The following is a 23128-nucleotide window of genomic DNA, read 5'->3' as shown; positions in this document are numbered from 1 at the left end:
AGTCACTGAAACCAGTATTTTCTTCCACTCACGAAATACACTATCACAGAAGAATCAGAAAATGTCTTTCCAAATAATAGCGATCCTTTCACAACAGTAAGTCTCTAGAACACCCAGCTTCACCAAAAGTACCGTATCTCCTGAATCGTTTTGCTAAGTATAGTGCTTTATTTAACGTAAGCAGTCCATCAGCTCAAACCTCTAAAACGCATGAGGACAAGAAGCACCTCACAGACGTGTTTATCAGGACCAGCTGACTGAGGTCACCTCCATGCAAAGACCGTGGAGCAACCTACTGAAATGCTTCCTGTCTACCATTCTCAGCCTCTCCTGCAAGGTGGACCTCATCAAGCTGAGATCCCCACCTCTTTCCAGAGCCCAGCATGTAAATTCTTCATTCTATGTCCCTTCAGTGATGCACAAGCCCACTTCTGGGACACACTGGTAGAAGGTCAGAGACCAGCAGCCAGACATGTTTCCACACTGCTGCAGCACAAGGGAATCACACTGAGGTGACCAAGAGGAAACCTCTGCTCAGTGACTTGTAGCACAGACCTTGGTAACAACAGAGGCTGGTGCCCATTGCACTTTCAAATATGTATGCAGGTCTGTCAAAGCCCCCCAGAAGCATCTTCACGTTGGTGTTATACACAAATGTCATGTAAATATATTAATATATTTCCCCATGGTCATCACACAAATACAAAACTCAAAAGACTTCCTCCTCATTTATTCCCCGATTAGTGAAAGGAGAATTAGGTTCACTACGGTGGGAAGACCTGCTCCTTGTCAAACTTGCTAATTCTCCCATAAGCCTGCAACAGATGAGAAACCGGCCTCCTCATTCCAGACCACAGCCTTCATCATGTTGAGTGAGGATATAATTATGCTGGTTATTGAGATGGCAGGTCTTTTTTTTTTTTTCAATTGTCTCCTCAGTCTCCTCTAGTCGATCTTCACTGGAGCAAACCTAGACCTGAAGCATTAGAAACCACAAAGCACTATTACAGCAGAACTAAAAGGACTGCTTAGTAAATACATTTCTTTCCCTACCTGTGGTCACTGGGGGCAGGGGTGGGGGATACAACCTCCTTAGCTACTGATCCATCAGCTGGACTAACAGCAGCACAGGTCCTGTGTCACAGCCAGCCTAGGAATGTGCAGTAGGCAAACATCATCTGCAACTGTCATATGATTAAAGATTGTATCATAAAGCTTAAGTACAAGGGACAGATTAATTTCTAACCAATTCTGGCATTTACAAACTAGTGCATCAGAAGGGGCATCATGTAGATGTGGGGAAGAAAAAAAGAGATGGTTTCATTTTTTATGAGGAATGCATGCATGGAAATACAATGTTGTTTATAAGCAGACTTTAACAATTTGCAAAGGATAAGGGTATATGAATTTTTGCTCATTTTTAGTCTTAGCTTTGAAAAAAAGTAAAAGCAGCAACATCTAGTCACACTGATTAGTTATATTGTTCAAATGTTACTTCTGAAATCAAAATATGGCCCTAAATCAGTACAAATAAGTCAAACTGAATTTCAAGCATCTATTCAATCCTTTCTTTGCAGAGATGGGTTTGAAGCCTCACAATTCAGGAGGGAAAGACACAGGAACTAACCAAATTTCCATCTTAACAGAAGTGCTGTAACTGCATTCAAAGCAAGTACAGAGCTGCTCAAAGGACCAAAAGACTATTTATCTTATTACTTTTATTCTACCATAAGAAATTCTGCTCTTACATCCACATTCTCTTGTAGAAGTCAATGGCATTACACAGATAAACACATCCCCTCAGTATCTCTTTGTATTCATTACTAGAGTGGGAGTGTGTCAATGTTTAAATATCCCACTGAACAACTTGATCTCTCTTTAAAATAATGATATATGGCCTCAAAAATGTACATCCTTAATAACAAGACCAAACTATTTTAAGCCATAGCCTCACTCTAATACAAAAAAACATAATACAAAAGCCTACAGACAGGTTCATTTGGGCTTACATGTTTTATAAAAGTTCTATATAACTATTTATTTTACAGAACCAAATATGGATTTAAAAGGTCCTTGGGTGATACAGCATGAGCACAATCCACTACATGCAGGCATTTCATACTTTAGCCAAACTTGACTTACACTGTCATGTGCACTCCAGACTACAGTGCAAGGACAGGCTGAAAGCTGTTTTTAAAAACGTATTTCACCATACCACAAATAACAAAATTAAGACTAACTAAAACAACAACTTCAACTGACTCATTTTGAATCATTACAGAAAATGAATGCTAATTTCAGCCAGCAATATAGATAAAAACTACTGGTTCCATGTCAACAGTTGTTATTTTGCATTGTTACACAAATATGTCACAGTAGGTGTCTACCATAAGGAAAGTTTAAATTGAAAAGAATACATCCTTCCAACACTACCAGCTGTAAAATCTTCACAATTATCTGTATGTTTCAAAAAATAAAACAAATTAGTGCAGAATAATGGAACAAGAGTAGCTGAAATGGAAAGTGCACAAAAGCAGTCCTATGTATTTTATGTATAGCATCATTCCTTCCCTATCCCTGAAGTACTGTCCATACCAAGAAATTAACAACAACAACGACATTTTGACAAATGTGACATTAGCATGAGATAATTTTCAGAAATTAGAAAGATCATCAGTTGTAAGAGTCACACATTGCACCATTCTTAATAAAAGACAAAAATACTCTTTAGCAGTGAGACTTCACCATTTAATTGGCCAGGATTTGTTTTGTTTTGTTTTCCTCCCATCTCTTCTTAAAAGAAATAAAGGAAAAAGCATGTTTTAGTTGCATCAATTATATGGGTCTTCCATCAACTTAAAGAAGCCTATTGATTTACTGATTATAGCTACAGTCATCAAAAGCCCTAAAAGCATTTGACAAGACATAACTCTCTGCTCACTTTTAGCTATACAAGTCACAAAAATGCATTAACACATTCTCCAATGAATGGGTTTCATTACGATTTGTTTTATGATCTTGTTCTAGGATTTAATGCAGAAATGGATTGATATGTTGAATTATCACAGTAGAACTTCTTGAGCTTCCAGAACATTAATTTTAAAACACATTATCTATCATCTCTGTGTTGTACTTTTTTTCCTTACTATCTATAAAAGTCATTTTAAGGAAACCAAGTCCTATATTTCTAAATGCATAAAGATGCACACACAAAACTAGAAGCTTCTGGTCTAGTAAAAGCCAGACAAAAAAAATTATATTCAAATCAAGTGATACTGAGAAAAAAAAATTCTTGATAAGTGAATAGGTATTTCAGTGTACTGACCAACTATATGAAAAACATGGATGAAAATAAAAGCATCTCAACAGTTGTTAACTTCGAAAAGAACAAAGATCAGAAAGAAACAAAACCCTTTCCTTTGTGTCATTCTCAGTTTGGGAACACATGCTTAACATGGAACCTACAGCCTGTTCCCTTATGGTTTTTGCAGGTCTGCTGCTTTCATGGCCAAATGTCTTGTTTTAATCAAAACCAAGAGACAGACCTACACTCATGAACTTCACTCAGCCAAAACTGATTTTACAGGAAATCTTGAATAAACTGGGTCTTGCGGGATTAGATACAAAAGGCTACAGACTCCAGATCAGCCACTGGATGCCAGATTTGGAGAGGATAAGATCCACTTTGCCTTGCACAGGGTCAGCCATAGTAATGACAAGAGAAACAAAATTTCAGCTAAAGGCACTCTATACATATAGCACCATCTTACTACTGATACAGCAGTTTTTCATGTGCTTTTTGCAAGGTTTGACTCTGGCAAAGCGCCTTCTCCAGGCCGGACCCCTCTATTCCATTATGTTGGGGTTTTTTATGCTGAAATTTAACCCACTGAACTCTGGAAAGTAGACAAGAGTTTAAACTAGGAGCATGGAACAGAAAACCTCCTGCATATCTGCTACCGTCTTCCAAGTCAACTCCTTTGGGAGCTTTAAGAACTGGAATAGCTTAACCCAGACACTGCACCTCATAAGGAATACCTCAATATTGCTCTTCCCCATGCGCAATTAACTTTGTCCTTTTCAGTACTTCCACGTCTAAAATGGTCACTAAAATGCATTTCCCTATTCAACAGAACCTCACTAGATCACACTAGAATGCAATTTACCTGCAGCACAAGGCTTCTGAGCTGGTCCTCTGCAAATACTGAATTTCACCCAGTGCTGCCTGAAGATTCATTGAAAATTATGGAAATTTATGAACTGTCAGGAAACCAAACATATTGTATCAAAAGGAAACAGAAAAACTATACACCACCACAGAAATGTGCTTGCTGATTTCAACAAAAGCAGCCCTGTTCTCAGTATAAAAATACTTTATTGATGACTGATGATATTTACTGAAAGCATTGCAGTAGTATGAGGTACCCCAGCATTGCCCAGGACCTGAGTAACCCTGGCACATCACATGCAGAAGAACGATGCATGGTTTGGCACATTCATACATGTGTTCCCTACTAACAAAACAGCTCAGTAGTCCGAAAGCGACAGACATGGGGTGTCAAACTCATTTTCACCAGGGCCCACATCAGCCTCTTGTTGCCTTCAAAGGGCCACATGTAATTTTAGGACTGTATGAATGTCCCCCGGTGAAAATGAGCTTGACATCCCTGCGACAGACCCACAGCAATTAAGACAGCAAACCCTGCCTTGGGGGAAGTGCTGCTGCTGGACCCAAACCGCTTTAGCTGCAGCCAGGTCTGCATCTCCGTACTGTGCTGCTCACCGCTATGGGCTTTGAAGGGAAGGCAGGCAGGGCCGGGCTGCAGCAGACACAGCACCGTCAGGTTAAGGATCCTTTGCAAACATTTCGTTTAAATGAAGATTTCATTCAAGTGCAGAAGTATGAAAATAAAACTAAGTTTAGTTCTTCATTCTCTATTAATTTCCTTTGCATTTCTCTCTATCTGAACACAAAAACATTTTTTTTCAGTTTCAGAGCTGTTTATTATAAAGTTAATTTATCTCATAGGTCTCAGGCAATGGTACAAGGTTAGGAGCCCCAGGTTGCAGAATGTTTATTGTACTGGGACTTTAAAGTCTCCAATGGAAGTAATGCCATAAATCATGGAAACGTCTGTTATTCTCAGTATTTGTGTCTGAAGGTGCTTTTTCTCTCCCTCTACAGGGAACTCACTGCCTCCTCTGTCAAAGGGTGCAGGTTTGCTTCCATACCTGACACCTCCTTGGTGTATTCCCAGGGGATTTAGTGAAAGCAAGATTAAATTCACACAAGCCTTATGCCCTTTAATCTCCCCTTCTTCCAAATTCCTAATTTTGTCAATAAATCAGAAAAGCATCTGTGACTTTACAAAGCCATGTAAACACAGGACTTGCTTTTGCCATCCTGACACAAACACAATTATCATGTACCTCAGTGAGAATTTTGACCATGGAAGGACTGCAGAATCTATCTGGCATTTATATAAACTGAGAAGTATTTCTGTCTCCAGTTATTGATAAAGCACTGGAATATCACGAAGTATCAGTATTCTCTGTAACATACTGCACCATTTGAATTGGGTGCCTTGGCCACAAACCAGGATTATAACTGCTATTGTTATAGTGCTTGTATACTGTGAGTGTATTACATTACCCAAGAAAAACATTAATATCACATTAGCAGTAACCATCAGAGGCCAGTGATTCTTTACATACTACACTGTTTTACAGCATGGGCTCATTTTCTGTCCCATTGGGTGTTCTAGTCTTTAAATATTTCAATGCTTCAAACAAATTTTTGTCAAATGAGCACTACAGGCAACATTTATTTTTCTATCTCTACATGGCTAGTATAGAAACATGGCTTTTAGGCATTAAATACCAGACAAGCAGGATTATGGTGTCACTTATTTCAAAGAGGAAAGAACCTTAATTTCACACTTCATCCAAAGGTCTTCTCGTGAGAAGAAATCAGAGAGGACCAGATGAGGTCCACAGGTCTAGGTGGATGACACTATATATTCTTTCCCGTGTGTGCTGTCGTAAGGCCATTCCATTACAGGATGGGTTGAGAAATTCTCAGTCTCTTCTTTACTCCAATATGTGGAGAGGAAATATTGTGCAGCTTCTAACCCTAGCATAGCTCTTTTGGTTGACATTTAGTGCATTAAAATCTGTCTCAGTTGATTTGCAACCTAAGCAGCAGCTCTTGTTCCTAATGACACTAAAGGAGATGATTCAGACCAACAGAGTTTGAGGTGAGTCTTACTGCAGATGGTGTGATATAAAGATGAACAAAATACTAACCCTAACAAAAAACCCACATGCCAAAATACAGCGCTATTACCTTTGGTCATTGAAAGTGCATCAGCCTACCTGTCCCACATCTAATATGAAAGGCTCCCCAAAAAATTCCTTGTTAAACTACTGGTTAAAAATGGTATAATTAGTACTGTTCTTCAAGCAATGCTTCCAAAAGAGGCTGCTTGCCAATTACTTTGTTATTACAACAGAGCCTCTTTCACTAACACCCCCTGCCTTGAAATATAACACATAACAAGAATGTGTTTTCCTCAGTTCACCTGCAACTGTGGATGGATGTCACATAAAAGTACCTTTAAGTGAAGCACTTATTCAGTAGCTGTTTCTGTTCTATGACCAAATTCCTCTCCTTTCAAAGGGAATCCTCCCCAAATTAGGAACATTCCTATATCTATATCAACTCAGTATCTGCTGGCACTACTAAACTTGCTTGCATGTGCCAGCAAATACAGTTTGACAACAAGCCCAAGGTTTATTTGGCAAATCCCAAATGGCCTACATAGTTTCATTGTGGGTCACACTACTACCCAATCAAATGAAACCAAGAAGGGGGAGCCAAACCTCAAGCTTTATGGGTCCATTTAAGCACTCATCCTGTGGGCATCCCAAATCATCTCAAAGGCCAAGCAGGCAGGCCAAGACAAGACAGGCAACAAGGAACTGGCCTGTTTCCATACTTCCCTTGTGCTGGCCAGCACAGCCCTGCCTGACAAGAAAGAACACAATCCTTGTTTCCGAAAGAGATGGAGGTTAGGAGAGTCTGATGGTCCCACATTCAAATTGATTCACATAGCCTTTGTATGTGACAGTATCACATTTACAGCAAAGCTGGACTGGGTCTAGCAAAAACTAGAAGGCACATTGCAGAAGAAATGGGCTTCTAACCTAAGCTTCTCCTAATAAATCTGAACTGCACATCTCTTTCTACCGGGTTTAATCTAAAAAACTTGTATTGATTACAGCCCTCAGGACTTGCTGAGTATTTGGAAATGGAGTGCTGTCATTCTACCTGTGGTGTCTAGCACCACGCTCTGTTATAACACTTTCTTAATGATGGGGAAAAAAGAGAAAGATATAGAGTATAGCTTCTGCTGCATGATTACCCCCACCTCCAAACCTCAACTGATTTATTGCATCATGGTTTTGGCACTGAAAGGCAAAAGACAAAATTGGTTTTTAATGAGAAAAATAATCTACAAACTCAATACAGTTTTGAGAAAAGCCTTAGATAACTGGTGTTGGAAGATTAGAGAAGCAGCCTGAAGTTGATGCAACGTAACATTTCATTTTTTAAAAAAGAGGGCAAGATTCACTGTAAGAATAGCAAGTATTTTTCAGGAATGCAGCTTCCAACCCCTTCTATAGGAAAGTTGCTGAAACAACCTATAAAAAGAGCCTCGTAATTTTATGTAAAAAAATATGATCTTGCCAAAGGCTATTTCTCCAATAATAGTGCCTAATTGGAAAAAAAATTGAAAATAATTCTTTGAATAATTGGGATTTTAGCTTCTTATCAAGAGGGTTGGTTTTGCCTTATCAGAACTGACTACATTTGTAGTTAAATCGTCTTCAAAAGGAGCTTGATCCTGTGATCCTGCGTATTCTCAATCATACTAGAAGTTCTTAATGCCTTAAGTAACCCCACTGATGTCAATGGAAGCATTAAAAATGGCAGAACTTAGGCTCATAGCTTTAAAAAACTGCACATGCCTAGGTTTAAATGAATACATAAATGAATACATGGTCGCAGGCTTACTGAGGGAGCAGCTTTTGTTAAGTCCCTAAGTGAAAGAATCTGGATAACAGTAATGCACATTTGCATGCAATTGTGAAATTCGAGGCATTTTCCACTCCACAGTTTTCCAAGAGCAAGACCTGGTTACGGTGCACTAAGAAAATAAAAAATAGTCTACCCTCAGCCGTCAACATGGCAAACTCTCTGCTCACTTGTGACAAATCTTCCCTTTCAACTCAGAGAGGCAGCCCCAGCCGATCCCCCAGCACCGGGCTTTCCCTTCCCAGAGACCATCTTGAACGCCCGCACCGCGTTCCCAGCCGAAGCCGTCGTGCCCCCTCATTCCCAGCTGGGAGCCGGACCCCACCGGTGCCCCAATCCCCCGATCCCCCCGCGCCGGGTCCTGCCCCGGAGCTGCCCCACTGGCCCCTCGGGCGCGGGTGTCGCCCCGCAGCGGGCACAGCCCGGCCGGCAGCTCTCCCCGAGCGCCCCGCTCTGCCGGCGCACCTGCAGCCGGAGCCCCGCCGGGAGGAGGCCGCCCCGCTGCCCGGCCCGGGGGCTCTCCGCAGGACTTGGGTGGCGCAGCCGGCCGGCGGCACCGGCTTTGGCCGCGGCACCTGGATGCATAGCTTCGGCGGAACCGCCTGGGAGCGGCCGGGGCTCAGCGCGCCTCCGCCCGGGGCTGCCCCCACCGAGGAAGCCGCAGGCTGCTTCGCCCCGCCGGGAGCTCGCCCTCAGCCCCGGGGCGCGGGCGGCGGCGCCTCCCCGCCGCCCCGGTCCCCCCTTACCGTTAGACCTTCGCACGATGTTCTCCAGAAACGTGTTCTGAGGCGCCACCAGCCCTCGCCTTCCCCCAGCCATAGTCGCTCTGCCGGAGCGCGGGGCGGAAGCTTCGCTCAGGGCCGCGCCGACCCGCGCTCTGCCGCGCCGCTCCCCGCACGCCTCATGCCCCCGCCGGGACCGGCGCGGCTGTGCGGCACCAGCCCTCCCGCCGCTCCCGCCGCCCCCCGCGCACCGCGGCCCCGCGCCCGCCGCCGGACCTCCCGCAGCGCCCCCTGCCGGCTGCCGCCGCCCCGCGCCGCCGCGCGGCAAGGCCGGTGTTGCAGCGCCATCGTCCGGGGGCGACGCGGCGCTCGCCGAGGGGCGGCCGAGCGAGCCGCCCGCGACGGGCACGGAGCCCGCCCGGCCCGGGAGCTCAGAGCCGCCACCGGCACCGCTCGTAGCGAAACGCTGGGGCGCTGCTGGCCGCAGCCCGCGCCGCCTGACGGACCGGCTCCCCAGCGACCGCGGAGCGGGGGGAGGCAGCGCCCCGGAGGAGGCTGTGCCCGTCAGGGGGCAGGTGGCTCTTCACCGGTGCGCCCCGGGAGCTGAGGAATTCGGCGTGCTTTACAACCCCTGCGAAAGCCACGGCGGCCTCTGGCCGGGAGGCACCTCCGTCCGCCGCCGCAAACACACCGGAGGCCTCGCACGCACCGCCCGACCGGCTGCCGATGCGTGCCGCACGCTTGCCTGCGGTTATTGCTGCGGAGCATTATGTGGTCAAACTGATTAACAGCCCGGTGGAAGTGGTGAGGTAAACTACTTAAATATGACCTTTGACAGGTCTTAAACTCTTTGACATATTTAATTTTCAGCCGTCTGTCATTCAAGGATTAAACGACTTTGTTCTCTCCCCCTTACCAATCTATCGGGAAATGGAAAATGCTCAGATCTCCTCAATTCAAAAGGTGACTTTTCTTGCTGGCTTCGGCACTGACTTGGTGTAACGCCCTGTGTAGCACAGCACCTTCAGGCTCCACAGCTCAAGGCATGTTCAAGACACGAGTATTTCCACATGATCACACATGGGGAAAAGCTATTTCTCACAATAAGAGCAAACAAAGCATGGCAAAGACAATGCTCCATGTCACCCAGGCTTTTTAACGTTAGCATGGCAGCCAGACATGTGAGGGAGTCGTGCCATGGAAGCCGCTTTTAAACTGGTCATGAACTGTATAGTGGTCACCCTGGATGTGCTGCCAAAGTGAGACAGACTAGGAGAGAAAAATCAAGCACCTGAAGTCACAAAAAAAGATACAAATTCTCCCTGAAATGTTGTTGGATTTTGAAAAATCCCATGGAAGCATTTATTTGCACATTTACACACATAAATCTATCCCCAACAACTGTACATACCAAGACCCAGGTTTCCCAGTCCTGTTAGCTTCAGCAGCACAGGCCAAACCTGAAAAGGTCTCAAACTCCGTGGCAATTTCCCCAGAAAAGTTGTAACTGTAACCTTTGCCATAGAATTTACACAGCTGTGAACAACCAAGAGTGAGGTTTTGAAAAACTGGGATCCAGAAGACTGTGTTGTTCCTCCTCCAAGTCACTGTGCCAGAGGGCTGGGTAAGAGCGCGCTACCCCAGCTTCTGCCAGGCTCTGCACAAATATCTGTGTCTTGGGATATCTGGCAGCTGGCATACATTACAGAAACTCTGAGGCCTGTAAAGAGAAAAAAAAAAACAAAACCCAAAACTTTAAACTGAATCGACAAGTACACAGAAGTGGGAGCAAGGGGAAACAGCACAAGAAAGAAAAGCCGTATTTTTTCTGGAACTCCATGAAGTGTGGGCTGGCTGCAGTTAGTGTTGCAATGTGTGGTCCAGTCTCCAGTTACCTGGCTCTGGCTATCTAATTTTTCAGAGCATCATGCTCAGTCCCACAAGTTCCATGGCAAAGGTACCATTTTGGCTATGTTGGGGTTTACATCTACCTTGTAACATTGCAGACAAACACAATATTACAGCAAATCGATGATTTCTCCTTTATCTTCTACTTCCTTTAGACTTTCTCCCCACTGCAAAATATGATTCCTGCTGGTTATATGAATTTTTCGACACTAATGCAGAAGGACACTGTGTTGATGTTTCACCATAATTATTTTCAATCCTATGCGCATATTCTTGCCATTACTGGTAAATGTTGTAAATGACAGAAATCTGGAAGCAAAGTCCCACTTAAAGCAACACACGTACACTGACTTCATTATTAGATGGTTACCTCTCTCCAGCTATTACTTTCGTGGAAAAGTTGAAAACTGGAATTGCTTAATTTGCTCGTTTGCTAAAACCCATTGGAGAGAACTTAATACCTAACGCTTCCACTTAAGGTTAAGATAAAAGGTCACAGCTTGCTATATAGAGGACATGCAGCTGTATTTCATTATGCTGCTCTTTCAGCCTGTTGTTTTTTCCTGAAAAAGGCCCCAGGTCAGCACTTGTACCCCAGTAAGTGACCGTCCCTTGGCTGCAGCGTCTTAAGCTACTGTTCCACAGTCACTTTGAGCAGCTGCTGCTGCAAAAAAGGACAGATTGGCTTTCAGCTAAGCTGTGTGTATTTGTCACCCCACTCGAATCAAAAACCAGCCTGAAAAGAAACCCAGCACTGGTGGTGAATGAGGAAAGGCAGCTGAAAACCCTCCCTTTTTGGCAGCAGCCGGTATTTATGCCAACCCATTTACTAACATGACTGCGACTTCTAGTGCTGACACACAGAAACACGTTGAAAACTCTGTCATCAATAAAAACATTAATTCCAGACATTAATTTGTGGGAATGTCACTAAACCTCATCGTATCTATGAAATAAAAATGCTGGAACAGGACAGAGCTCCTTTCTTTTGTCTCATCACAAGGTTCATTTCTGAGAGATACTCCTGTAACTTCCTTTAAAAACTTAACCTAGAGACTATATGGCAGACTAAGGGGATCTGTTTCAACACCTAACAGATCTCTTAAGAAAGCTCTTCCCAAAATGCAGTTAAGTCATCTAGTCTTTAAAGCTACAAAACCTCATTCTTCTGCGGACATAAAAATCACCCACCTTTCTGCAAGTTTTCAAATGCATTAAAAGTTGCTATAATGTTCCCCTGGCTGCTCTTGCTGCCTTTCAGTCTGAAAAACCTCGTTCTTCCAAAGTTGCACAAGACTTTTGCTGTTAGACTCTGACGGTTCTTTTGGGACTTGTCATTTCACTTTCACAGTATCAAATCAGTGAAGAAACACATTGGTTTGGGAACTCTCATACACATATTGAAAAGCACTGGTTTTATTCAAGATCTTTTTGATTTCTACCTTACTTTGCACACTACCTTTTGCTCTTTGTAAAAAATAAACAGTCAAATAACAGAGTTATAATAATGCAAAGTTATAACAGGCTGCCACCAACCCCAAAAATAAAAAGAGCATTTGATCTTTAAATTGAGTTCCATTTTCATACTACCATGTGGCTTTTGCTAAACTGTCAAAATAAAATACATTAATTGATAGGATAACAAATTACAGAAGATAATGCACAGGTTAGTCTGCCATACAGACACTAAATTAAGAAAAGGAAATTCTGAATTGAAACTAAGATGAAAAAACAACTATAATTTTATTATTCTTTTTACATTAAAATCAATAAAGCAGTTATTATTCTATAAATTCTTAACCCCAAAAGTTTGCAGGCTAAGGTCTCCATCTAAGTACACACGTATATGAATAGCTAGTTGCTTGTGATTAACATTATTTGTTATCTTCTAGAAAAAGCAATGAGAAACAAAAATCAGATCTTAAAACTAAAATGAGTCCATAGGTTAAAAAGTGCATGTATGTCTGTCAAAAGGAAAGAGTTTGGGAAAACATCTTACTGAAACTGTTCAGTTTATTTCTGCAACTCATTTTAACCAATATGCTCCAGACATTGGCAAAGTTCAGCCTGAGGTTCCTAAAGGTCCGGTTGTTTCTGCAGTCTAAAATTAAATGAAACTTTTAACTCAAAGAAATATCCTGTTGCACAGCGGACTGTAGACCTAAGAATTGAGGAATGTTAGTATTCCCAAATAGCCATAACATATTTATCTAAAAAGAAATATGGACACTTTTCCAGATTTAGAATTACTAAATTTTCTCTACAGTTTTTATGGGTAACAAATATGGAAAAATAACTTTTAAAGTCCTATGTGCTGAACAGAAGAAAAAAATCTCAGAATAAAACTGATGAGTACACAGCCAGTCTTTTATTTATACATCTAACATTTGGAGTGTGGGCTAACAGGGGAGAACTGTTCCTTCTTAGAACAGCTCAAAGGGGCATAGAAAAACTTTCTCCATTTGGACAGCATGTTCATCTCCATTTATTTCAACAGGAGGTGGCATGCTGTCCTTCCAAATTCAGGAAACTAACAAAAAAACCCCACCACACAACTTAATACAAAAAAATCCCCACACATGCCTATTAGGACATCAGCTACTATCACCGCTCCCCTCACTGCAGATGTCTCTACCCAAGCCTGCCTTGCCCATGGTCTCTCCCAGTCTCAGAGCAGAGGCAGTGACCCACTGAAGTGTTATTACCCAGAGGAGGAAAAGAAATTAACCATAGTTTCTTTGGTTCCAGGTCTGGCAGTTTTTTTTATTGTGTACTTCATTTGGCTTTGTTTTTCCTGTGTCTGTGTCAATACAGAACAAGGCAAAATGAAGCAACTCAAGTGCAGCTTGCCTGAATTAGAATGCAGGGGACCCCACTAAGTAATTGTAATAAATATTTTCTTTGCATGCCCTGTCCACAATAAGCCTAGGAACCCAGAGTTCTTGGTGACAGTTTTATATTAAGTAGCAAGGAGCACTACAGGCTGTATTACTAAGTTACTGACTGCATTTTTATCTCTCAACTGTGGTCCGTAGTCCCTGACTTAACAATATAAAAAAAAAATTCTACTTTTAATCCTACATGTTCATAATACGCTGTACAAAGAATAAAAACAAAAAGTAGCTATTTTAGGCCCAAATTCAGAAAAATAACTCCTAGTTAGGAATATGCTTCTGCTAGCTAGCAGGTCTTCCATCTCTCTTTTTCTTACTTTGTCCCTAAAACATCCCCTTTTAGCCACTATTGTTGATCTAAACCATGTGATTAGCTTTCTGAACAAACTTTGGATTCTGCTATACAGCAGTTTCTAAGAATGTAATAATACAAAGAGGAAATCCCAAATAATATGGAGTCAGACTCCTCAAGTTATATAGCCTGAACTCTGTAGTTTAATTTAAAAAGCAGAACAATCTTAAAAACCTCATTGTTTGTTCTCTGGACAGGAGCATCCTACCTGTGAGGTTGACAGTGGTAAAGACACTGCTGGTGCATCTTTTACAGTAGCCTCTCCCAAGAAACACATCTCAAAAAGTACCCAGTATAAATCTGTACTCAACAAAGTGAGTAAGTTTCTTGCACACGGCTTGCATTTCAAAGCTTTTGCCTTACATGTCCTCAGAATTCTTGTTTTGGAATGATATATATTATAAAGTTGATCTCTTACCTCATAACTGTTCTGACGGCATCTGCTGCTTGTAAGATTTCAGTTTTAGAAGGTTCGTCAGCAGACAGAAACCAGCCCTCCCTCCAAAAAAAAAGGCCCTACAACAGGGAAGAAAGAAAAAAGGAAAAAAAAATTTCTCACTTCGTTTCAAAGTTGTACTGAGCCTAACATTTCACCATGTATTTGCCACTTACTGATCTTCCTGTCAACGGGCTGGACTACTCCTAGTATTTGCTTTCTGTGTTGACAGAACTTTGTTGCATTCTTTGACAGTGGGAGGGATAGGCAGAATTAGCAAAACAACTCAGGAACATAAATCTGGAAAGAAAGAAAAACAAAACACACAAAACACTTTGTAAACAGCTTAGTACTGCATTTTTTCCAATTTAAATATAGCTATTGCAATTTTTTTCATTCTAACCTCTTACTGTTATCTTCTGCAGTTGCACTGAGAAAAATTACTAATTTTTTTAAGTTTGATCATATCTTAATAGCATTTTTTCCAGGGTGTTTATCGGCACTGGACTTATATAAAAGTCCTAGTGACTAATATCACATGACCCAAAAGTCTGATGGGCTATTGATTTTTGTAAACACTTGGGATACCTGCTGTGTTTTTTTCACGCCTTCTCTAATTTTGGTTAAATTTTTTTACAATATATTCAGCCAAGGCACTGCCAAGTATAACGTTCACAAGCAGCTCACATTTCACAGATGTTCAGTTATGAATATAGATGCTCTATGAAATTCAAAGTGTTTAAACAAATAGAACAGGATTCCTTTTTGTACTTCCATTGATTATTTTGAAGCAAAGATTGCTACCAGTTAATTGATACAAAAGCTTCTGTGTAGAGTTACACAGTACAGTCAAATATCAGGACACACTTAAAAAAATATGTACCGTAATATCCAAACCTATCTCCAGCTACCTAACCAAAACACAGCGTATGGCACACAGGAAGGTTAAGTCAGGGAATGAGGAGATGAGCTGGGACACACACTTGTCAAAAGTAAACATTTATACACGAAACATCAGCAGAAACATCATCTATCAAAGATGCCTTTAGCAGTTCTGCAGTATCCATAGGGAGTGGATCTCTGGCAGCAGGCTGAGAGTGCAACTCTGAAACTTAGATCATCTCTTTGGTTTTTCAGAACACTAGATGTCCAACACAAAGGGACCTTGTAGCTCCCAGGCTACAACATATTTCAAGTTTTAATTATGTAGACCCTTGAACCAAGGAGAAAAGCCACCTTCATTAAAAGCGGTGTAATGTAGATGAAAAACAGTGAATTAGACATGAGCAAATAAAAGCCTCCTCTCCAGTATAAGAGTATTAAATACATCAGTTGAGAGTGAATTTGAATCAGTATTTTTCTAAAAGCTATTGTGGAAACCAATGATAATAGCAAGATCCTAGTAGTATCCACCATTTTCACCCTTAAGTTATAAAAGCATGAGTTTTCAGTTTTCTTCTTGGTTTAACACTCTGGCAGAAATGCTGTGAGCTGCTAAATCTTCCCATGGAGAATCTTCCTAGTGTAGACTGACCCTTTATATCCATACCCTCAAATGCAAGATTGTGGATTTCAGTTTTACATTTCTGCAGTTTTATCTGCAGCAGACAGGAGAAGAGAATCGTGTTTTCTGAAAGTGTTGTATGATAAAATCTGAAGAGCCAGACACATCCATATTGATTTGCTTGTTGTTGGGTTGGGTTTTTTGTTTGTTTGTGTTTTTTTTTAACAAACAGACTTAAGAGAACAATTTGTACTCCTATAAAAATCCAGGGAAATGGTATCATGGTAACAATTTCCATGTAGGATAATAAATCTTACATATTTCAGAAAAATTCATTAACAACTTTATTTTTATTGCTTGCCAACTTCATCCTACAGATATTCTCAAAGTGGAACCTCTTGCTTATCTTCCCAAACTGCATAACCAAACTGTGGATTGTCCAATTAGCCAATCAACAGTTACGGTAGGAAAAGATCTGATATCTGAATAGTAAAAAGCTTTGCTATCTACACAGTCCAGTCACACTGGCTGCCAAAATCCAGCATAGCTCCATAACACAAGGATTTCTAAGAAACTGTATATACTTTTCTATAGAAACCATGAAACAGAAAACAAAATTACATACTCCTGTAATACCTGAGGAACCTTCTTTTGGTCACGCACACACTTAAATCACAAAAAGCCAAGCAGGATAAGCTACGGAGGACAAAATTTAGCAGGAAGTGCCAGTATGCTGTAGCATGAAATGTTATTACAGCCCAGGGTCCAAGACAGAGAGCAAAACAAGCTGCTGCTACTGGTTACTACACCAGACTTTAGCCTTTTTTTCCACATGCAAAGATATATAATCTTCCTCAAATGAGGTTCTTAACACTACTACCTTTTGTTCTTTAAATCCCTCAAGATTACGCCTACAATGACACCACGTCTCAAATGGATGGGCAGTACAGGGTTACAGTAATTTTACCTGGTTTGTTCACATTCACATATTACTGATGTTTCCTTTATTCTCCCTTATTTTTCCTAACATTGGTTACATACACTGATTGCAACCTCAGTAAACAGTAAGCTGTTTGGGGCAAGGTTATCTCTTTCACGATTAGGCACACAACATAATAACATACCAGAGCACAATTTTTAAAATTCTGGTATGTGTTAAAGGACATTTCTCTCAAGGAAGTGTTTGGTATTATTATCTGCAAGGAGAAAATCTTGCACAGTATGTTCCTTTTGTAAAGTTACTTCATAGAAGGAAAATGAGGAGAAAACAAAATAGGAGGGAGCATAAACATTATTAACTCACAGCAAATGGTCACCTTGTCAAGTACAACAGCAATAGACAACCAGACAAGAAAGAATAAAGCATAAGTTTAGCACACATTTCACTAAGTGCATGAAAGCACTTGTGTTGCTTTGCACAAAGCACCAAAAAATCCAGATGACATGCAGAAGTAAAATTGCATTTCTTATAGAAGTCCAAGAGCTTTAAGCATTGGTTAGGTGAGATCTGCTTTTCACTGAACAGTCCTATGAAAAGCAGTAACCATGCAAAAGACAGGAGAAACAAAGTCAAAGCACAAAACCAATTACAATGCCTGGTTTGTCTTTTCCCTTTCCTTTCCTTTCCTTTCCTTTCCTTTCCTTTCCTTTCCTTTCCTTTCCTTTCCTTTCCTTTCCTTTCCTTTCCTTTCCTTTCCTTTCCTTTCCTTTCCTTTCCTTTCCTTTCCCTTCCCTTTCCCTTCCCTTTCCCTTCCCTTTCCCTTCCCTTTCCCTTCCCTTTCCCTTCCCTTTCCCTTCCCTTTCCCTTCCCTTTCCCTTCCCTTTCCCTTCCCTTTCCCTTCCCTTTCTTCTTCCCCCCCCCGCCACGGGAAACAACTGGTCCTAAATCCAAAGTACTTGTAAAGAGATGCTGCCATTTCAGCCAAGTACACAAGCTATTCATACACAGACTGAGAATCTTGACTGACAATACTGAATGCTAACGTTCAGATTCAAAGATAAACTGCCAGCTGTTACAAAAATTTACTTTGAAGAAGATATAGAAAAATATAAGTATTTAAATGATGTCCGTAAACTGAATCTCTGAAACGACCTATTATCCTGAGTTGTCTATGTAACATGAGGTTAAGCCAGCTAAACTCAAGTCTTTTCCCACAGTGTGTCATGATAATCAACTGGACACAGAATCGTCTTTACTTTCTGTAAATGGTACCGCTTACCAGATATTTAGGTTAACTGTAGAGAAACGAAACAATGAGACTGAAAGGACTGATCAGGAACACCTATCCTTCCTGCCAAGAAAAAGAGGATATTTGGAAAATTTTTCATTTTTCTTTTAAAAAGAAAAAAAACATAGTGTCAGTGGAACTCACTGCTATAGAAAAATCACTGAAACAACAATCTACAAGTATGTAAAGGTGGAAGAGATATTTTCATAACACATCTAAAAGAATGGAAATTATATTTTTTTAAAAAGATACCAAGCTTTACACTTCAGAGCTTCAAACAATTATTAGAAAAGCAAGAATAGACTCCTTGCCAAGACAGAATGGAGATTATTGCATCTCCTCCAAAATTGAGTTCCTCTGTAGACTTTGCTGTTCCTGTCAGGATCAAAGTACTGAACAAGATGGATTTTAGTACTAACCCATTACACTAGTTCTTGGATAAGCCCTCCTAAAGTGAAACAAACTAATTCAAAATACTATTTTTAACAGAGTGCCAAGTCCTAACATTCCCAGCTTCATTCAACGTGCTAACCACCACCACCATACAACACAGTCTAAGCCTCACATTTTGGCAAAGGTTTGGGAAAAGTATGATTTGACCGGCTGTTGGCAGGTATTTAAATACAGAAAAGTGTTTACAACTGTGGACATCCTCAGACTTCTCAAAGAAACTGCAACATTAGTTCCCAATAATAAACTACCAACTGTCCTTATATAGAGAGTCTATATGATGCTAAATAAATTGCAAAGCAAATCCATCCAGGTTTGGAGAGCAGATACCTCTGGAAGCCTAGAACTGGAAGACAGCATTACAAAAATAAACAAAGAAAAAAAAATCTCAAATCTCAGTTGGAGGATATTAACAGCAGCAAGTCAGTTAGCAAATGTTTTATTGTTGCATTTCACTGGCCAGTTACAGAACAAATTTTTACTGATTTCTGCCTTAATAAAACATTAATACTAGAATGCAGAAATACTAATAAGTACCAGCTTGAGAGCGATGGCTTGATTTTTCAGAGCTGTAGAAAACCCATGGCTTCCACCATCCACTGGTTCCACTAAAACATGGAATATTTGGAAAATGTGAGAACATTGCATGGAACAGAGCAACAACCATCAGTCTGAAAGAATAAATCTCAGCCTGTCCACTCTAAGCCTTCCACTTACCAACCAGCAGGCAGAAGTTGTGTTTAATATAAAAGAAACACAGTACTTGATGGATGACACCTATATGTTTTCCAGCAGAGGAGTGAACAGGCTCTAAGCAGTGTAACTCATCTGAAATTACCTTGATTCCAGGCATGCTTTTCTTAATGTGTTTATGAAGACAAAGAGCACACTTTTCTTTATTAAACATTCATACCAATGGAAATTACAAATCTTTACATTAGAGCAAAGTTTCCAGGCTGGATATTGTCCAAAGGGTTCATGGTCATCCCATTTTCTCTGTGTTTCACACAATACACATTATACAGTCTTAATTTTTCTCAAGAAGCATTGCAAATTAACCTGAACTATTTCTAAAATGATCTAAAATGACACAGATTTTAAATTGTATGAAGTGAAATTCCCAAGCCAAGTAACTGTCAAAATGCTCTTTCCAAAAAAGCTGAAAGTGTAAAACTGTCATCATAAAAAGGCCAGGCACGTGACCTGCAGTACTTTCCATGAGCTAGAAACATCATAGGTGAGATGGACATAACATACAAGAGAGACATTGAGGTGCTAGAGTGAGTGCAAAGCAGGGTGATGAAGCTGGTGAAGGCTCTGATGAGGAGAGGCTGAGGGAGCTGGGCCTGTTTAGCCTGGAGCAAAGGAGGCTGAGAGGAAACCTTCTTGCTCTCTACAACTATCTGAAAGGAGGTTGTAGCATGGAGGGTGTTCGGCTCTTCTCCCAAGCAGCAAGTTGACAGGACAAGAGGAAATGGCCTCAAGTTGTGCCGGGGGAGGTTTGGATTGGTTGTTAAGAGACGTTTCTTCCCAGAAAAGGTTGTCAGGTATTGGAACAGGCTGCCCAGGGAAGTGGTTGAGTCACCATCCCTGGTGGGGTTTAAAAGATATGTAGGTGAGGCTCTTAGGGACACAGTTTAGTGGTGGACTTGGTAGTGTTAGGTTAATGGTTGGACTCAATGATCTTAAGAGTCTTTTCCAATCTAAATGATTCTACAGTAATACAGGCATGTGAAACCATCCAGTGTTTTAAGAAATTATTTTGTTCTGTATTAGCAGTCTTTTCTTTCCCATGGCTCGCTACTCAAGAGTTAATACTATCACTGTCCCTGACTGCAAGAGAATAATAATGAATTGCAGGAGTCCACAGTCTAAGAGCCTGATTTTAAGCAATGAATTCCAAGAACCTGCTCTAACCAAGACAATTGCAAGAGGCCTCAAACCTGCATGGAGCAACCTCGGAAGTGACATAGGTTTGAAGCTGAGTTAATTAATGCATAGTGAAAGCTGTTCCCCTTTAAGCTTCTAATAAATCCTTTCAGCAACTCTGTTAAAAGGCAGAAGCAACTGCTTCACCTTCCTTGTTTGCAACCTCTTCATTCCTTAATTCCCCCTCTCTCTGTTGCAATCCACTTTGCACTCCAGCAATACCACCCCTCCTGCCCAAACACAACCTTTCCCTCCAAAACTGTGATTCTGGAAAGTTTTAAGAAGAAATGCATAACCTCCAAGAATGAAAAACTGGCAGGCTCATAGAAAAAAATAATCTTTAGACTGGCCCAAGACACACCTTCTGAATGCATTGGTTACATTGCTGCCTTCTATGGCTTATGTTTAGAAAGAAAAAGAGTAAGGATTCTTTATATGTAGTTTCTGCAACAAATTCAGGACGAATTTCACAAAAAAAACGCCTACTTTAGCGTACAATAGCTAATCAAGGAGCACCCAGATACTGAATGTGACAGAGGAACTATGGAGGAAGGGGGAAACAAAAGAAATAAAATTAACTTTTTTAAAAAGGGGAGGTGAAGGGAAGACTTCTATAAAAGAGAAGGCATATTCCAAGGCAAGCCAACTTTAAGATCACATAAGGAAAACCTCACTACGCACATTTGCTAATATTTAAGTGTTTGACTTAGTGAATCTATACTCTTTTAACATACCTCTGAAATGCAGTTTTAACAGCAGCCACGTGAGTAACTGAAACAAAAAGGGGCAAGCTCTTAACACAATTCTCCTCCCAGTCATATTGACAAGGAATCTTCCTTCCTCTCAGGAAGACAAGACTTGTAACAACTTAGTATTCCTGAAAACTGTAACAGCTTATTAAAATTTTCAGTAGCTTTACCAGTTAAATACTGACAGACATATGCAGTCGTAATGCTGCACATACGAACAAACCCCACATCCTTAGAAAATAAAGCTAAAAAGCCTCAAATGCTCTGTTCTGAGAGAACTAAAATAACGAAGCCCAATTTCCTGCAAGTTTTCCTATTGATTTTGCATCTACAAAGTGCAAACTTTGGTTGAAGATTTTCCTGTGGTTCTGGTATTTGTGAGTGCTTTCTCTTATGCGAGTGCTTTTGTGTACATTAAAATGTGAGATTGCATTACAGCTTTTTTTCCTTCAATTGTTGAGGCATTTGCAGGTCGTCAACCACCTTTGCTTCTACCTTCTTCCTAGTCTCTCTTTCCAGCTCTTGAAGAAAGCAGACAGCAAGCACACAGGAGTCAGAACTTCTTTTCTCCCATTGCTGATGGTCAGCTACCAGAAGCTGTCACAAAAAATGGTTCTTTAAAGACCACAATATTCCCAGAGCAGCAAGAATCTTGACAATATTTTTTCACCATGTTCTAGAAAACAAAATATAGAAAAGTGTAGGATTTGACCATGTTGGGCTACTTTCAAGACAAGTATCAAACAGCAGCTCCCTACAAACATGGCAAACTACATCATGTCACAATACTACTGTAAAGCACTAGAGACACTTAGCAGTCACAAGGAGGGACACAAGTAGTCATTTTGCCTTAATATCACTGTAAGCAAGCAGCTGTACCATTCTGGCTAGCACTCTTGTATCAATCAACCCATCAACTTAGGGCAGACAGCTGCCAGGACAAAGTTTGGGAAGAACGGCTGAGATGTGACAAAGTATAATGGGTTGTGTCAGACAGTCCTGTTTGGCATGTGAGACTTGACTACAACAAATAGCAATGGAAACTTAAAACAGCCAAGCTTATACTTTGTCCCCACATCAGGAAATCAGACAGCAAGTTACCACTGCATCACCAAAATCACCTTGAAAACATATTTTAAGTATAGTCATGATGCCATTAAATATATTTGCATAGAAACAAGTGAGACTATCACATCTCCAGGTTAAGTAACAAGACTGTTCCTGTACTCAGTCTCTATCTTGAACCAGTCTCAGCCTTTTTTTTTTCTCTTAAAACCTAGACATTTTGATATTAGCTGGATAGTGACACCTGAGCACTTGGTAACACACTAGAATTACATTAATTAAGTAAAAGAATAAATAATTTCAGGCACTTGGAAAGAAAAAGCAGCACTATTTCGCACACACTTCGCAGCACCTGGAACCACCTGCAACGCTGCCCACTTCTGGTACCGTTTCCCTGTGCCCTTCAAGCCCTCAACCTGACTTGACCCTGGTTTGAAGCGTTCCGAGGAGCCATGACTGGGAAGGCGGCCCCGCCGGCCGGAAGAAGCCGCTCACCGCACCAGCCCCCCCCGCAGCCGGCAGCGGCTTTTACAGCCGGCGCCCGCCCCAGCCCGCAAGGTGACCGCCCGCCCGCCTCATGCCGTGCTCCGCCGCCCCAGCCTCACCCGGCCGCTGCCCCACAGCCGGGCCCCACACCCCTCCTCTCCCACACAGCCCCCTGGCTGCTGCCGCCGTGGCGGCCCGGTACCTCCCGCCCCTCACCGCGGGCCGCAGCGCCACCATCCGCCACACCACCCCTCCGGCATCCCTGCGCCGCCAGGGGAAATAGTCCCCTCTCCCCTCCGTTCCCCGC

General features: G+C 41.5%; 1 protein-coding gene and 1 long non-coding RNA gene across 5 annotated transcripts in view; both read right to left on the bottom strand.

Annotated features, from left to right (window-relative positions):
• The window catches only part of KCNH1 (potassium voltage-gated channel subfamily H member 1), a gene marked incomplete at both ends in the record, with an annotated part of 180692 nt that extends 171775 nt beyond the window's left edge, over window positions 1-8917 (bottom strand). Inside the window, one exon of the mRNA XM_082049304.1 lies at window positions 8845-8917. Within this exon, the coding sequence (XP_081905430.1) occupies window positions 8845-8917 (73 nt within the window). The remainder of the gene's footprint in view (window positions 1-8844) is intronic.
• Window positions 8918-10175: 1258 nt separating this feature from the next.
• Window positions 10176-23102, bottom strand: LOC309437978. Of its 4 annotated transcripts, XR_014183700.1 has the most exons (7): window positions 23038-23102; window positions 21256-21946; window positions 19130-19200; window positions 18134-18205; window positions 14587-14710; window positions 14393-14490; window positions 10176-10540 (listed from the first exon to the last, which is right to left on the bottom strand). It is a non-coding gene; the product is annotated as an uncharacterized lncRNA (long non-coding RNA). The 4 variants fall into 4 exon arrangements; XR_014183697.1 differs by having other exon boundaries at window positions 14583-14710; window positions 19130-21946; XR_014183698.1 differs by having other exon boundaries at window positions 19130-21946.
• Window positions 23103-23128: the final 26 nt, after the last annotated feature.

The sequence above is a fragment of the Streptopelia decaocto genome (genome assembly GCF_964273445.1).
Source record: "Streptopelia decaocto genome assembly, chromosome: 3".
Lineage (NCBI taxonomy): Eukaryota > Metazoa > Chordata > Aves > Columbiformes > Columbidae > Streptopelia > Streptopelia decaocto.
Note: the sequence above shows the minus strand (reverse complement) of the source record. Positions and strands in the feature narration are given on the sequence as shown.